The 18,062-nt window shown below is 24.6% G+C and overlaps 1 protein-coding gene across 1 annotated transcript; it reads right to left on the minus strand.

Moving 5' to 3' along the window:
• Positions 1-3,706: 3,706 nt before the first annotated feature.
• Positions 3,707-18,062, minus strand: LOC117180783 (UPF0692 protein CG33108). The gene is made up of 4 exons (XM_033373282.1): positions 17,641-18,062; positions 16,931-17,331; positions 7,881-8,213; positions 3,707-4,202 (listed from the first exon to the last, which is right to left on the minus strand). The coding sequence occupies exons 2-4, from the start codon at positions 17,131-17,133 to the stop codon at positions 4,001-4,003; spliced, it is 738 nt and encodes a 245-aa protein (XP_033229173.1). The 5' UTR covers positions 17,134-17,331; positions 17,641-18,062; the 3' UTR covers positions 3,707-4,000.

Below are 18,062 nucleotides of genomic sequence, written 5' to 3' on the forward strand. Positions count from 1 at the left end.
TAAATTTTAGAGAACAAAAAAAAAGAAACACTTAGAATAGACACGAATCGTTTTTCGATATGCCATATCGGCACAAAATCAACAAAGAAAATTTAAAAAAAATAAATACAATTTTTTTAATTGTAATCAATAGGTTTTGAGACACTTTTAGGACTTTACCCGTCTTTTACTTTTTCCTATCCTAATACATCCGACATATTGATAAATATTTCATTACATCGAAGAGTTTAATGCCTATCGGTTCAGGTGTTTTATAGACCAAATCAGTATTTCAGTCTGCCATTAGAAACTCAAATGAGTGTCTTCTAAAGCGAAAAGAATTTTTTTTTAGTGTGAAAAATGATTCTAATTTAACGAAATTCGAATTGATTTGAATTTTAAGCAAAAAACAGGGTGGCAATTCGTTTCACGATTCCAAATCCCGGTCATTTCCAGGTCAATTAAAATTAAAATATCCGAAAAATGTCACTTGAAATTTTCAACTAAAAATATCAATTTTCAACGAAAATAGAAAAGTTTAACTTTCAGTTAGAATAGTTGAATTTTAAACCAAAAGGATAGATTTTTAACTAAAATGATGAATATTCAACTGAAATTCTTGAATTTCCAACAACAAAGATGAATTTTAAAAACTATTAATTAAATAGATGAATTTTCTATTAAGGGGGACAAATTTTCAACCAAATAGTTGAATTTTGAACCGAAAAAAATCAAATTTCAACAAAAAATGGAATAGTTGCATTTTTAGTTGATAACATTAATTTTTAACCAAATTCATGAATTTTTCATTAAAATCAGGAACCTTTAACTTGAATAGTTGAATTTTCAAAATAAAAAAATTTAATGTTACTGGAAAAACATAAATTTTCAACCAAAACTAAAACAATTAAATTGTAAGTTAAAAAAATTAATGCTCAACCAAAGAGATGCATTTTTAACTAAGACTATGAAATATTAAACTAATATTATGAATATTTAAATTAAATAATTCCACCTTAGAAAAAGATCATTTTTAACCAAATATTGAAATTTTGAATAAAAAAAAATGTTCAGCCAAAGAAATGCGTTTTTAATTAATTTTGTAGAACATTTAACTGCTATAATAGTAACATTTTCAGTTGAAAAAAAATTTAACCAAAACGGAAACAAAGTTTCAACAAAATAGTTGAATTTTCGGAAAAAATATTTTTCATCAATAATTTCATCAATAATTTTTAGACAAAAAGATTAAGTTACAAAGAAAAAGATATTTTTCAATATTCGAAAGGAATAAGTTACATTTTCAATTTAAAAAATTACATTTAACAAAAAAAATTTTTTTTTAATAGTTATATTTTTAAAAAAAGTGATTAAATTTCAACTAAAATAGTTGAATTTCAAACCAGAAAGATCAATTTTCAAATAATATGATGAATATTGTAACGAAATAATTTAATTTTTTACCAAAAAGATAAATTTTCAACCAAGAACATTGATTTTTCCCAAAAAATACGATTTATCAACTAAAAAATAATTTCGAATATTCACAAAGTTAAAATAAAAAAAATTGAAATAATTTTTAATAAAAGAGTTTAACTTTTAACCAAGTGATTTTATTTCCAACCTAAAAAAATGAATTTTCAACAAGAAATAATAAATGTTTAAGTGAAATACTTGAATTTTTAATTGAAAACAATAATATTTAGACAAAAAGATTAACCTTTAAAGAAAAAGACATTTTTCAATATTCGAAAGGAATAAGTTAAATTTTCAGTTACAAAAATTACGTTCAACAACAAGAAATTTTTTAATTAGTTATATTTTCAAACTAAAAAATTTTTTTCAGCTAAAATTGTAAACCTTTAACTAGAATAGTTGAATTTCAAACCAGATTTTCAAATAATATGATGAATATTGTAACGAAATAATTTAATTTTTTACCAAAAAGATAAATTTTCAACCAAGAACATTGATTTTTCCCAAAAAATACGAATTATCAACTAAAAAATAATTTCGAATATTCACAAAGATAAAATAAAAAAAATTGAAATCATTTTTAATAAAAGAGTTTAACTTTTAACCAAGTGATTTTATTTCCAACCTAAAAAAATGAATTTTCAACAAAAAATAATAAATGTTTAAGTGAAATACTTGAATTTTTAATTGAAAACAATAATATTTAGACAAAAAGATTAACCTTTAAAGAAAAAGACATTTTTCAATATTCGAAAGGAATAAGTTAAATTTTCAGTTACAAAAATTACGTTCAACAACAAGAAATTTTTTAATTAGTTATATTTTCAAACTAAAAAATTTTTTTCAGCTAAAATTGTAAACCTTTAACTAGAATAGTTGAATTTCAAACCAGAAAGATCAATTTTCAAATAATATGATGAATATTGTAACGAAATAATTTAATTTTTTACCAAAAAGTTTAATTTTCAACCAAGAATATTGATTTCTACAAACAAGTCGAATTTTCAACTAAATAATTTTATTTCTAACCTAAAACGAATTTTCATCTAAGAAATAATTTTGAATAATTAAAAGATAAAATAATTTTTAATAAAAGATTTGAAATTTTAAGCAAATAATTTTATTTCTAACCTAAAAGATGAATTTTCAACTAAAATGAGAAATATTTAACTGAATTACTTGAATTTTTTACCGACAAAAAGAATTTTTCGACAGGAAGATTAACTTTCAAAGAAAAATATAATTTTCTACGAAAAAAACTATTTTTTAATGAAATACAACAGTTCAATTTTCTATTGAAAAATACCAATTTTCAATCAAATTGTTGAAATTTGAATTCGAAAAGATATTTTCAACTAAAAATGATCAGTTAAAGAAATTAATTTTCAATCAAACTGATGAGTGTTAAACTCCAATGATGAATCTTTGACTGTTACAGTTGAAATTTTTATAAAAATGATTAATTTTCAAGCATAAATATTAATTTTCCATAAAAAATACGGATTTTCCATGAAGTATATAAATTTTCAAAAAAATTGTTGAATTTTTGAGTAAGAAATATCAATTTTCAAAAATCTATTTTCTAATGAAAAATGTGGTATGCTAAAAAAAGCATGATAAAAAATTACAATTAAAAAACAGAATTTCAAACTACCTTACTTTTCGGCTCATCAGAGAAAAAAATAACAATAGAAAAAAGAGGAAGAAAATTAACTTTCAACCAAAAATAGAATAGTTCAATTTTCTCCTAAAAATTTAATTTTTCCCAAAAAAAACGTATTGTCAGCTAAATAGTTAAATTTTCTACTGGAATAGTTCAAATTCTAGATAAAAAGATTGATTTTGAACAAAGTAGTTAAATTTTCAACCAGAGATTAATTTTAAATTAAAATGATGAATTTTCTATAAAAAAAAAAATAATTTTAAATAAATGAGTTTAACTTTTAACCAAGTAGTTGAATTTTTAAACAATGAAATGAATCCATAACTTAATAAACACACTTATAGTAGAAATTACTTTTCTAAATTGACCTAAATAATTTCAATAATAAAAACTTGAATTTTACTCTGATCAGAAGTAAATTCCCGGTAGAGTCGCCACCCTGTAAAAAGCTTTTCAAAGTCTTATAATTTTAGTAATAACTAAAAAGTTCTGCAAAATTATAACAAAGGTACAACTCAAGAAAGTTTCGAACTAAAAAAAAAAATTAATGTTGTGTCTTTAAATTGAGAAGACAGTCCTTTTTTTTTATTTGCAAGTATTCTGATCTATTCGGATGCTCAACGAGGTTTCGATGAAAAGACAGTACCACAGAACTAAGATCGGTTATAAAACAGCGATAAACTAAATAAAATATGCAACAGTTATTTACATTATAGATTCGTTTGCGCGGTGATGCCAATAGCGATAAATGCTATTGGAATTATTTACAAAGCTTGACTCTTGGTCGTTTTGAAATTGATCAGCATTTCTTTAGATCAAATTTCGACTGGAAACTGTCTGTGGTACATAGCTATGATTTAAGGGATTTTTTTTTTGGAAAGCTTAAATATAGGGATGAAGGGCCAAGGCCCTGCCTCGTAATCCTCTTTGACCACCTACCCCTCCTTTTGGTATCACATATCCTCCCGCATGTCTTGCAGTTCCTTCTTCTTCTAAATTTCCGTTGCTCTCGATTAAATCGCGCAGAGGCCAGCAAGCCAAGTGTCGAGATTTTCCGTGACGGGCTAAAACGTGATAGCCTTGTCTAAAATTAAGACAAATTTCATTAAAAGAGGCACACATTCGAGCTTTCAGTTTCAATTTTAAATTCTAAATTTAGATTTAGATTTATTTCACATTCACATTCAGATTTTCCAGGTCAAGAAGTCAAGTTTTTTCACATCTCCTCTTTTTATATAAAAAAGTGAGCCATTTCATTTTTTATTTCCCAACAATCTTTTAAGAAAGCCGAATCATAAATAAACAAATTCCTAATCTTTTGCGAACATAAGTCGTCTTTGAAATATCTGTAAAATCTTTCGTATTCGTTTGAGATCATTGAAATATTTAAAATCGTTTAAATCTTTGAAACATTTCGAAATCTTTGAAATCTGGTGCACTGTATCCTTTTTTAAATCTTTGGAATTCTTGTATTATTTTGAAATATTTACGAAATTTTTACGAAATCTTTGTAATATTTGTAAAATTTTTCCGAAATCTTTTTTTAAAATCATTTAAATATTTTGTATCTAAGTAAAATCTTTGATATCTTTTAAAAGTTTTATAATCTTTCCAATCTTTATGAAATGTTCGAAATCTTTGTCAGATCTTTTGAAATATTTGTGAAACTTTTCTTAAATTTGTATTTGTGAAATATTTTTTATTCGTTAAAATCATTAAATTATTTGAAATCTCAGTGAAATCCTTTCAAATCTTCTAAAATATTTTAAAACCTTTTGAAATCGTTTCAAATCTTTGAAATTCTTTAAATCGTTCGAAAGTTTTAAAAGCTGTGTCAAATTGCTGTGAAATACATATTTAAAATCTGGTGTACGCACCTTTTTTAATCTTTGAAATCCGTGAAATCTTTGTAAAATGTTCAAAATGCTTTTAAATCTTTGAAATATGTCCATTGCTCTTCTAATTCTGAAACTGAATTAACTTCCAAATCTTCAACTAATAATTTTTATAATTTGTAAGTTCAATATAAAAAAAAAAATTACTGTAACATTCTATATTAGCGGAGATGAAATTCAAAACTTATAGAATTATTAACAATGTTAAAGTCTCTTCGTTGCAATCTATAAAATAATTGGTAAAGTCTACAAAAAATGCCTAGAAATATCTTTATTATATAATATATTAATTATATCTTGATAAATAACAAACATTTCAATAGAAAAATTTCTTCTAAACGAGATATTTCTTTAATAATAGTCTAGAAGATTTAAATTACTGTTCGCATTTCAAGACAATATTTATTTTAAAAAAAATTTAATTCAAAGTTCTCGTGAAAAATTCAAGGAAATTTCTAGGTTTTCAAGGTTCAATAAAATTCAAGGATAATTCCAGGTCTTTAAGGTTTTCAAGATCGTTAGACACCCTGTTAATGAAAATACTCGAATTTTTATGAAAATAGTAATTGGTTTTTATAGCCAAATAGTCCAATTCTTAAACAAAAACGACTAAACTTTAACCGAAATTTGCACCAAAGATATGAATTTTAAAACCAAAAAGACGATTTTTTCAATGAAGGAGAATAATTTTCCATAAAAAATATGACTTCTCAAGAACATACACGAATTTGTAAAATATAGTTGAATTTTCAACCAAAAAAGATCAGGTTTCAATAAAAAATTAAGAAAGTTGACTGTAAGTGAAAAGAAAAAAATTGAACAACAAAATTAACGAATTTTCAACCAAAAAGGTGAATTTTCACCTATAATTATAAAAATACGAATTTTCTGTAATACTGTTAAATTTGTATCGCAACAATATTATTTTCTGAGAAAAAGTTAATTTTCAACCTAACAGTTGAATGTTTAACCAAAAAAGAGAAAATTTCAAACTAAAAAGTTCAATTTTCAACTAAAATGATTGGTCTCCCAAAAAAAATATTTTTTCAAGAAAATATATTGACTTTTAACCAAGAAGTTTAATTTTATACCAAAGATAATTGAATTTTTAACTAAATAGATGTACTTTCATCCTAAAAATATCAATTCTGAACAAAAAATGTAACAGTTGATATTTCAACCAAAAAAGATGAAATTTCAACCAAGAGAGATGATTTAAAATAATATAAAGATGAATTTTTTACCAAAATAGACAATTTTTTAACAAATAACATGAATTTAAAAAAAAAAAAGTTGAATTTTGAACTAAAAAATATACATTTAATATTTCGACAAATCAAGATTTTTCCATCAAGAAAAAATTTTGAAAAGTTCATTTTCAATCAGGTAGTTGCATTTTTATCTTGATTTTTTTTATATTAAATTTCCATTAAAACAGATGAATTTAAAAAAAATAGAATGTTACATTTTCAGTAAAAGAAATTAATTTCAACAAAAAATCAGAATTTTACATAAAACTGTCAAATTTTTAAACAAATAGATGAATTTTTAACGTATAAAGATTTTTCACCGAAGAAAAATATTGGATACCAATTATTTAACTCTTAAGCCAAAAGAGGAATTTTCTATACAACGGTTGAATTTTTCAATAAAAATGTCAATTTTCAAACAAAATAGTTAAAATGTTAACCAAAAAGACGAATTTTGTACTAAAATGATGAATCTTCAAATGGAATAGTTAAATTTTCAGTTAAAAAAAATCATTTTCATGCTGAAAAAAAATTTCAACCAGAGATGAATTTTCAAATAAAATGGATGAATTTGTAACCACAATAGTTTAAATTTCAAACAAAAAGTTAAATTTTCAACGAAAATGATGAATCTTCAAATAGAATAGTTAAATTTTCATATAAAAAAATTAAGTTTAATAAAAAGAAACGAATTTTCAACCAGAGATGAAAATTCAAGTGAAATGACGAATCTGCATAAAAAAATTTTACGAAATGTTACAACCTTCAAGCAGTTCAATTTTTAACCAAAACGATGAATTTTCAACGAGTTCAACCAAAAATATTTTTATTCTAAATCAAAAACAGTTGAATTCAACCAATAAAGGCGAATTTTCAACTAAATGTATTTAAATCCTCAACCAAATATGATTATTTTAAACTAAAGAGTTTTTTTCAGTAAAGAAAAAAGGTCATACAAATTCTTGAATTCTCAAGCCAAAAGACGATGTTTCTGTAAAACAGTTGAATTTTCAAAAGGAAGAAAGAATTAATCGAAATATTTAAATTTTCAACCAAACAAATATTTTGATTTAAAATAAAAAACAGTTAGATTCAACTAAAAAATACGAAGTTTTACACAAAATAGTTGAATCCTCAACCACGATGATTAATATTCTATCAAAATTCAAAACGATCTCGATTTTCACACAAAAAAGATAAAATTTCTACTAAAACAGGATGACTTTTTTTTTAGCCAAAATTACGAATTAAAAAAAAAATGGTTGAATTTTCAACCAAATAATAACTCTTTAAACTAAAAACCTAATCTTCAAGAGGAAGCACCCAATAAAAAAAATAGAAACAGAAAAAAGGCAAATAAATTACTAAAACCGTATTATACTTATCTTAAACTTGCAGCATTTTTTTTACATTAGTTTTAACTGCCTCTAATAGAAATTATCTGACTCTTACTAGACATTTGTCAAAATCCCTGACTTTTCTCTGACCTACAACCACCCTGTTTTATTTGATAAATTCTCGAATTAGAAAAATTAAAGGATTGGAAATTTTGTTGAGAAAATAAAAAATAAAAAAAACAAAGACGTTTTTCTTGTTCTATTGGAATTGAATTCATACCTGGAGGAAATAAGTCCAACGAGTAAAGCCCAGTGAGCTTTGTGTCCCCTTTTAAGACACGGTGCATGATTAAAATCGGAGTCGTATGGAACTAGAACCATTGCACCATGAGCCAAAGCATGTGTTAAAGTGTCTGGACACGTTTGTAAATCTACTAAAATATCAGGTCTGTGATCTGGTAAGTGTTCTGCAGCCAAGGTCCCCATGAAATCGACACTGTAGACTTCCCCGTGTTGGGTAAATCCACGAACTCGAGCTTCCGCTAAAAGTTGAATCACGGAAACTGGCTTCCGGTACTCCTGAGAGGCCATGGCCAGAGCAACCAATCCGCATCTGTGTCAGGAAATCGAAACAATTTCATTTGCTTTTTCAACCAAATTCCAAATTCAGTTCTTTAACCCTCCAACGGTACACTGGTGCGAATTCGCACCCGACGTTTTTTCATTTTGTTGGCATTTATGCAAACACAGCTGCAGCGGATTATCCCCACATATATTAAATATATATGTTAAATATATATGATATATGCTAGTTTTTTATTATATGTTCCATATATTAAATAATTAATATTAACATTGAAAACAAACCAATTCGCACCAGTGTACTGTTTACGTCTGTTTAAACCCTGTGAAAATTAATTCTGATAATTTCGTAGTAGGGAGCAATTCAAAATTTTTTATTTCATATTCTTATAGTACTTCAAATTCAGTGCATCTTTTAGTAATTTGAATAATCTGGATATGACTTTTAATTAAATTTAAACCACTTAAACTTTCTGATTTATCAAGTAAAATATTGCATTTTCAACAAAACAGATGAGTTTTTAAACAAATAGTTGAATTTTCAACAACAATAAATTAATTTCTACCAAAAAGACGATTCTTTAACAAAATAAATGAATTCTCAATAAAATAGTTAAATTTTCTACTAAAAAACTTCAACTTTGAAGCAAATACTTGAACTTTGAACTGAAAAAATCACTTTTTAACCTAAAGTAGAAGAGTTAAATTTTCAGTAGAAAAAATGGCATTTAAAAAAATATATATGAATTTTTAACCAAATAGTTGAATTTCAACAACAAAAAATTAATTTCTGCCAAAAAGACGATTTTTTAACAAAACAAAGAATTTTCAATGAAATAGTTGAATTTTCAATTAAATACGATCAACGTTCAAGAAAATCGTTGAACTTCGAATTGCAAAAAATTAAATAAATTTTCAATGAATTTTCAACCAAATAGTTAAATTTTCAACTAGAAAGATCATTTTTTAAAGAAAATAGTTGAACTTTGAACTGAAAAAATCCATTTTTAACCCAAAGTTGAGTAGTTAAATTTTCAGTAAAAAAAAAGTTAATTATTTTTCATGAAAAAAATTCATTTTAACAAAATAGATGCATTTTTAACCAAATATGGAAATTTTCAACCAGAAAAAATTCATTTTTACCGAAAAGACGAATTTGCAACAGAATAAATGAATTCTCAACGAAATAGTTGTATTTTCAACTAAAAACATCAATATTCAAGCAAATAGTTAAACTTTGAACCAAAATAACCACTTTTTAATCCAAAGTGGCATAGTTAAATTTTCGGTAGAAAAAATGGCATTTTTAAAAAGATAGATGAAATTTAACCAAATAGTTGAATTTTCAGTGACAAATTAATATCTGAAAAAAATCAACCATATAGATAAAGATTTAAACAAAAAAGATTATCTTTCAACCAAAAGTGGAACAGTTGAATTTTCAGTAAAAAAGACTCAACCAAATCGATGAATTTCCAATTAAACTCTTCAACTGAAATAGGTCAATTTTAAACCAAATAGTTGAATTTTCAACAACAAGAAATTAATTTCTAACAAAAAGACGGTTCTTTAACAAAATAAATGAATTTTCAATGAAATAATTGAATTTTCAACTAAAAACCTTCAATTTCGAAGCAAATAGTTGAAATTTGAACTGAAAAAATCACTTTTTAAACCCAAAGTAGAACAGTTAAATTTTCAATAGAAAAAATGGCATTCAAAAAAAAATATCTGAATTTTTAACCAAATAGTTGATTTTTCAACAATGACAAATTAATTTCTGCCAAACAGACGATTTTTTAACAAATAAAAAAATGCTCAATGAAATAGTTGCATTTTCAACTAAATACGATCAACGTTCAAGCAAATATATGAACTTCGAATTGAAACAATTCACTTTTTAACCAAAAGTATAATAGTTAAATTTCTAGTAACAAAAGAAATAAATTATTTTTTATGAAAAAATTGCATTTTTTACAAAATAAATGAATTTTTTACCATATAGTTAAATTTCCAACCAAAAAAATTAATTTGTTCCAAAAAGACTATTGCAACAAAATAAATTAATTTTCAACCAAGGAGTTGAATTTAAACTAGAAAGATCAATTTTGAAAAAAAATATTTGAACTTTGAACTAAAAAAAATCAATTTTTAACCAAAAGTAGAGTCGTTAAATTTTCAGTAAAAAAAATTATTTTTCATGACAAAATGCATTTTTAACCAAACAAATGAATTCTCAATGAAATAGTTCAATTTCCAACTAAAAACCTTCAATTTTGAAGCAAATAGTTGAACTTTGAACTGATAAAATCCTTTTTTAACCCAAAGTAAAATAGTTAAATTTTCAGCAGAAAAAATGTCAACCAAATTGATGAATTTCCAATTAAACTCTTCACCTGAAATAGGGAAATTTTAAACCAAAAAGATGAATTTTTAACTGGAATAGTTGAATTTTCTACCAAAAGATTAATTTAAAAAAAAAATGTATTTTTCACCAAATAGTTGAACTTTGAACTAAAAAAGATGATTTGAATCAAAAGTGGAAAAATTAAATTTTCAGTAAACAACAATTATTTCCCACAAAAAAAAACATTTTCAATCACAGTGACGAATATTCAACTAAAATGACGAATCTTCAACTGGAATAGATGAATTTTAAACCAAACAGATGCATTTTTTTAAATAAAATTAATTTGCAAACAAAAGATTAATGTTTACCAAAAGACCAATTTCCCACCATATAGATACATTTTTAAACAAAAAAGATTAACTTTCAATCAAAAATGGAACAATTAAATTTTCATTGAAAAAAAATGTAAAATAAAATGATGAACCTTTAACTAGAATAGTTGAATTTTCTACCAAGTAGTTGAACTCTGAACTGAAAAAGATCATTTTGAACAAAAACTGGAATATTTAAATTATCAATAAAAAAAATTATTTTCCACAAAAATACTTATTTTCAATCAGAGAGACGAATATTCGACTAAAATTATGAATTTTAACTGAAGTAGGCGAATTTTTAACAACAACAAAATGAATTTTCGAACAGGAAGATAATTTTCAAACAAACATATTAATATTGTACAAAAAAAAAACATTTTTCACAAAATACATGAATTTTCAATTCAAAAAGAAATATTTTCAAAGAAATAGTTGACTTTTCAACTAAAAAAGATAGATTTTTAACCAAAAATTGAATAGTTCAATTATGAGTTCAAAAAATTAGTGTTCAACCAAAAAATGACTTTTCAACTAAAACGATGGAATATTCAATTCAAATAGGTACATTTTTAATTAACAAAAAATTGCAACTAAACTGATGAATTTTCAAATGAAATGATGAATCTTTTACTTAAATACTTGAATTTTAAGTAAAAAAGATCAAAACAGAATACATTAATTTCAAACGAGGTACTTGAATTTTCAATTAAAAAAATCTATTTCCACCAAAAAATAGAATATTTACATTTTCAATTAAAAAAATTACAATTACAGGTTTTTGAGTTTGTCCAATTTGTATTATTTTAAATTCAAAATTGAAGCCTGTTTTTCTTTTATTTTATTATTGATATTCAACAAATTGATTTAATTACAAAAACTTTCACGGTTAAAAATTTTTAATATTCGAAATATTTAAAAATTGAAAGTCCTTTGACCGATTTTATATGATATTGTACACTCTGACCCTGTTAATGTCATGGAATTATTTGGGACTGAAATATATCGGTTTTCAAGACAAAATCACGCCTATTTTTTGTTTTTCACCAAAAAAATGTTTTCACGAACTCGGGACTACTTATATATTTAGGTGATTTATGACAAAGTTGAAGAAAATTTTCTTTAAAAACCAAATATTTGAGTTTTTAACAAAACAGTTGCATTTACAACCGAATAGTTAAATTTTCGAGACCCAAAAGAATAGTTTGGAAGACAGTTATTTGAATTTTTACCCAAATAGGTGTATTTTCAACCTACAAACATTTATTATAAATAAAAATGTCAATAGTTGATATTTTAACCAAAAAAATATGAAATTTATACCAAAAGAGATGAATTTTATAACTAAAAATACGAATTTTCAACCAAGAACCTTAATTTTTTTACAAAAAAAAAGAAAGAATTTGCAACAAAACACATGAGGTTGTAACTAAAAAATATAAATTTTCAACTAAAGATGGAAAACTTTTAATCAAAAAAGCTCAAAAGCAACAAAAAAACGTATTTGCAACAAAATAGTCCAATTTCCAATCAAAGAAATGAATTTTTCAACAATAAGGACGAATGAAAAAAACAAGGATTTGTTAGTCAAAAACAAAAAAACTAATTTTTAACAAAATAGTTGAATTCTCTATCAAAGAAGATTACTTTTCAACCAAGCAGTTGCATTTTTATCGAAAAAAGATCAAATATGTACTAAAATTGATGAATTTTAAAAACCACACAGCAAAAAAAAACTAAATAGAAATAAAAGGTAAAAAATAACAAACAAAAATATTATACCAAGGTGGCCACAAATTTTTATTTCCAGAATCAGGCTCGTCAGACGTCATATGAAATGCTAAGATTCAATATTTTCAATTTGAATTTATTCGTAGGGTGTCCAGCGATTCTTAGGAATAAAATTCAAGGTCTTTTCCCGGTTTTCTAGGTCAAGAATTAAAGTTTTTCAAGGTCTCTTTTGTGTACCAAATAATGAAATAACCGACTACTATTCATGTAAAAAATAATCTACATCATTTTTTATTGCCCAACAATTCTAAAGATAGCAGAACTGTAAATAAATTCTTAATTCTTTGGCGAATATAAGTCATCTTTGTGAAATATTTGAGAATATTTTTAAGTATTTGTAAAGTCATTGAAATCCTTGAATTATTTGAAGTGTTTATGATGTTTTGAAGCATTTAAAATCACTGTGAAATATTGAAATTTCTGTGAAATCCTCGCAAAATCTTCTGGAATCTTTTAAAATTTTTGTAAAATATTTTAAATTCTTAAAATCGTTGTGAAAATTTTTGAAGTCGTTAAAACATGTTGAATTTTTACCAAACAAGACGAATTTTCAACCAAGAAGCTTAATTCTTTTTAATTCTTTCAAATATTTATCAAATCTTTTGTATTTGTTTAAAATCATTGAAAATTCTGTAAAATCTTTTGGAATTTTTTTAAATGTTTGAAAAAACCTTTGAAATCCTTAAAATCTTTGACATCTTCAAAAATATTTGTATTCTTTTGAAATCTCTATGTAATTTTTATGAAAATTTTATAAAATCTTTTGTATTAATTAGAAGTCATTAAAATATTTGAAATCTTTGTGAAATATTCTAAAAAATTTGAAATCTTAGAAATCTGGTTTACTATTTTATATATAATAAATAAAACTATTTAAAATTATGAATAATAAATCCCTTTGAAAAATCTTTACAATTTTTTGAAGGTTTTAAAAAATTTGTGAAATGATCGACATCTTTTTGTAATCTTTGAAATCTGGTGACACTGCATCCTTTTTTAAATATTTAGAAATATTTTTAATTTTTTGACATTCTTGTATTCTTTTAAACCGTTATGAAATCTTTATTTATACAATATTTGAAATCTTTGGGAAATCTTTTAAATCGTTTAACATCTTGGAAAGGTTTCGAAATCTTTGAAATCTGGTGTCCCTTTTTGAAAATTTTGAAATTCTTTTATTCTTTTTAAATCTTTATAACATATTTATGAAATATCTGTGAAATTTTTATGAAATCTTTTATATTCGTTTGGAATTATTAAAATATTTGAAATCTTTGTGAAAAATCTTTCGAAATCTTCTTAAAATTTTAGAAATATTTTGAAATCTGGCGTTCTCTTTGAAATTTCTTGAAATACTTTAGAATTTTTTAAAACATTTTCTAAATCTTTAAAAAATCTTTCGTCTTCGTTTAAAATCATTGAAATAATTATGAAATCTTCTTAAAAGTTTTACAATTGTTTAAAATCTTTGAAAAATTTTATATCTGGTGAACTGCACCTTTTTTGAAATCTTTGAAATTTCTATGAAATATTTTTTATATTTTTGAAATCTTTTTTCTTCGTTTGAAATCATTGACATAGTTGTGAAAATTTTGGAAACGTTCTAAAAAATCTTGCAATCATAAAAAATCTTTGAGATGTTTTAAATTTGGTGTAAACCTTTTTTGAAATCTCTGAAAATCATTCCAATTCATGTGAAATCTTCTGAAAAAACTTTCGATTACTTAAGATTTTTTTGATTTTTGAAATCTGGTGTACTGTACCTTTTTTGAAATCTTAGACATTCTTGTAATATTTTTAATTCTTTATGAAATTTTTATAAAATATTTTAAATATTTGTGAAATCTTTTCCCTTCGTTTAAAATCATTGAAATAAATGTAAATTTCTTTTTAAATCTTCTTAAAAGTTTTTCAATAGTTTAAGATCTTGTAAATTATTGAAATCTCGTGAACTGCACCGTTTTTGAAATCTTTTTAATATTTATGAAATCTTTCTGAAATCTTTTGTCTTCTTTTAAAATCATTGATATAATTGTGAAATCTTCTGAAATCTTCTTAAGTTTTGCAATCGTTTACAATCTTTAAGAAATTTTTAATCTGAGGAACTGCACCTTTTTTGAAATCTTTGAAATTTCTATAAAATATTTTTAAAGTTTGTGAAATCTTTCTGAAAACTTTCGCCTGCATATAAAATCATTGATATAATTGTGAAATCTTCTTAAAAGTTTTGCAATCGTTTAAAATCTTTAAGAAATTTTTAATCTGAGGAACTGCACCTTTTTTGAAATCTTTGAAATTTCTATAAAATATTTTTAAAGTTTGTGAAATCTTTCTGAAAACTTTCGCCTGCATATAAAATCATTAAAATAATTGTAAAATCTTCTGCAATCTTCTTAAAAGTCTTGCAATCGTTTAAAATCTTTTAAAAATTTTAAATCTGAAAAAGTGCACCTTTTTTGAAATCTTAGAAATTTCTATAAAATATTTTTAAAGTTTGTGAAATCTTTCTGAAAACTTTTTCCTGCATTTAAAATCATTAAAATAATTGTGAAATCTTCTGAAATCTTCTTAAAAGTCTTGCAATCGTTTAAAATCTTTAAAAAAACTTAAATCTGAAAAAGTGCACCTTTTTTGAAATCTTAGAAATTTCTATGAAATATTTTTAAAGTTGGTGAAATCTTTCTGAAAATTTTGCGATAATTTAAAATCTTTGAGATTTTTTAAATCTGGTGAACTGTACCTTTTTTGAAATCTCAGAAATTCTTGTAATATTTTAAGATCTTTATGATATTTCTGTAAAATATTTGTAATATTTGTGAAATCTTTTCTTCGTTTGAAATCATTGAAATAAATGTGAAATCTTTTGAAATCTTCTAAAAAAAATTTCGATTATTTAAAATTTTTGAAATCTTTAAGATTTTTTAAATCTGGTGTACTGTACCTTTTTTGAAATTTCAGAAATTCTTGTAATATTTTGAAGTTTTTATGAAATTTCTATAAAATATTTTTAATATTTGTGAAATCTCTCAGAGATTTTTGGCCTTCATTTAAAATCATTGAAATAAATGTAAATTTTTTAAATCTTCTAAAAAGTTTTTCAATAGTTTAAAATCTTTGAAATTATCGAAATTTCTGTGAAATCTTTTGTCTTCTTTTAATATCATTGACAAAATTGTGAAATGTTCTGAAGTCTTCTAAAAAAATTGAATTTTTTTTTAAACTTTATAACAAATTTTGAGTTAATTTAAAATCTTTGAGATTTTTGAAATCTGGTGCACTGTAACTTTTTTCAAATCTCTGAAATTCTTACAATCTTTTGAAATCTTTATGATATTTCTATAAAATATTTGTGAAATCTTTCAGAAATCTCTGGTCTTCGTTTGAAATCTTCGAAATAATTCTGAAATCTTCTAAAAAATGTTGCAATCATTTAAAATCTTTGAAATCTGGAGTACTGTACCTTTTTTAAAATCTTTGAAATTCTTGTAATCTTTTGACATTTTTATGAAATTTCTATAAAATATTTTAAATATTTGTAAAATCTTTAAGAGATATTTTGAAAGTTTCAAAAAGTACGTGAAATATTCAAAAACCTTTTAAATATTTTTAAGTATTTAGAAATATTTAGAAATATTGCGAAACATTTTGCAATCTAGTGTACACTCAAAACGAAGTGATAAAACCTTGAAAATTCCGTTGTATGTCCACGGCTCATTCTAATAAAATTCTGAAACTGAATAAACATTCGAAATTTTCAACCAATAATTTTTATAATTTGTAAAATTATATCACAAAGTGTATACTTTAACATTCAATATTAAAGTTTGTTCATTGCAATCTATAAAAAATAATTGGTACAATCTACAAAAAGTGTTTCGAGATCTCTCTATTTTGCAATGAACAAAAGATAAATTATATCTTGATAAATAAAAAACTTCTCAATAGCAAGATTTCTAAACGAGATGTTTTTTTCAGAATAAACTAGAAGATTTAAATTACTCTTCACACTTGAACAAAATAACTATTTTAAAAGCAAAAAAAAATCAAGGTTCTCGTGAAAAAGTCCAGATTTCCAGGTGTTCAAGGTTTAAAAAAATTCAAGGATAATTTCAGGTTTTCAAGGTCGCTAGGCACCTTGGCTTGCGAGTGAAACACTTCAAAATTAATGCTGAGTTTAAAATCTATAAACTCGGGAAAATAGAAAATCAGCAATTTAATAATGGATGGGAAACTTACTGAGGACCATCTTGAAGAATCGGTTCAACTTGGCAAAAATACGTCACTTCAGCGTCTTTCAATTCATTTCTAGAAATCAATTTTTCTATCTCAGCTTCTGTAGAAGTGAGTGTTATTTTCGCCCACGGAGGTAAACTTTCGCTCTCATTAACGTCAGTTTTCTCTTCTGGCAAATTCGGCAGAGGTGGAGGTGGTGCTGGCATTTTTTCGATAATAAATAATAACTTTTACCCTCAAAAACTACTTCCGTCTAATCGTCGACAAGTAGAATTATCAGCAATTAGAATTAAACTCATGAAAAGATTCTAAATCAGCATCTTTTATATCCGACCACTCCGATAGTCCCTTCTTTCTTTTTCTTCGTATCCTCTCGTAGGAATTTCATTGTTCAGACATCAGTTCTGCAAGCACCGAATCAAAATGAAACTTCTCAAAAACCAATTATGCGTGCCTCAAATTTATTCAGAACAGAAAAATATGTCAAAAGATCAACCAAAAAAATGATGACGAAGCTTAGGAAAAACATTTCCTCGTTTTTTGACACTTATGGAGAAATTCAGGTTAAATCTTGAGTGATACGATCTTCGATTATTTGGGACAAGATAAGAATTTTTTTAATTAATAAAGCTCTTATTTAGTTTCACGTGAGAAAGTATTATTTAGACTCGAGTTGACGTGGGAGACTAAATACATAAAAAGTCGAGACATACCCCAGACATGACTTCCATTAACAAAATCGGACATTCACAAGTCACGGGGACGTAAAAGATTATTCCCGTCGAGAAATTCACGAGAACGAAACCATTGGATTTCTTGATAAAAAGAGTACTTTATTGTACTTTAATCGAAGAAGGAACGTCCGCCCCTTTCGCACTGATCGGATTTTGACGTTTGTACGTCACCTTCATTCCACTGTTCAATCCCATGTTCCAATTCACCCTGTGACTCATCGCGACGTCATTATGTAATTTTGGCTTAAAAAAAAAAAATAAACACAAGGAATTTTTTGCACCCGGAGAAATACACGTCCAGTGGAAAGGAAAATTTATTTAAAAATGAGTGACGTTTCGCTTTTTGGCTCTTAAATGACAAATTTTCTTGTGAAAAATTGGTATATGAGGTTTTCGGGAAA

The sequence above is a fragment of the Belonocnema kinseyi genome, chromosome 9 (genome assembly GCF_010883055.1).
Source record: "Belonocnema kinseyi isolate 2016_QV_RU_SX_M_011 chromosome 9, B_treatae_v1, whole genome shotgun sequence".
Classification (NCBI taxonomy): Eukaryota; Metazoa; Arthropoda; class Insecta; order Hymenoptera; family Cynipidae; genus Belonocnema; species Belonocnema kinseyi.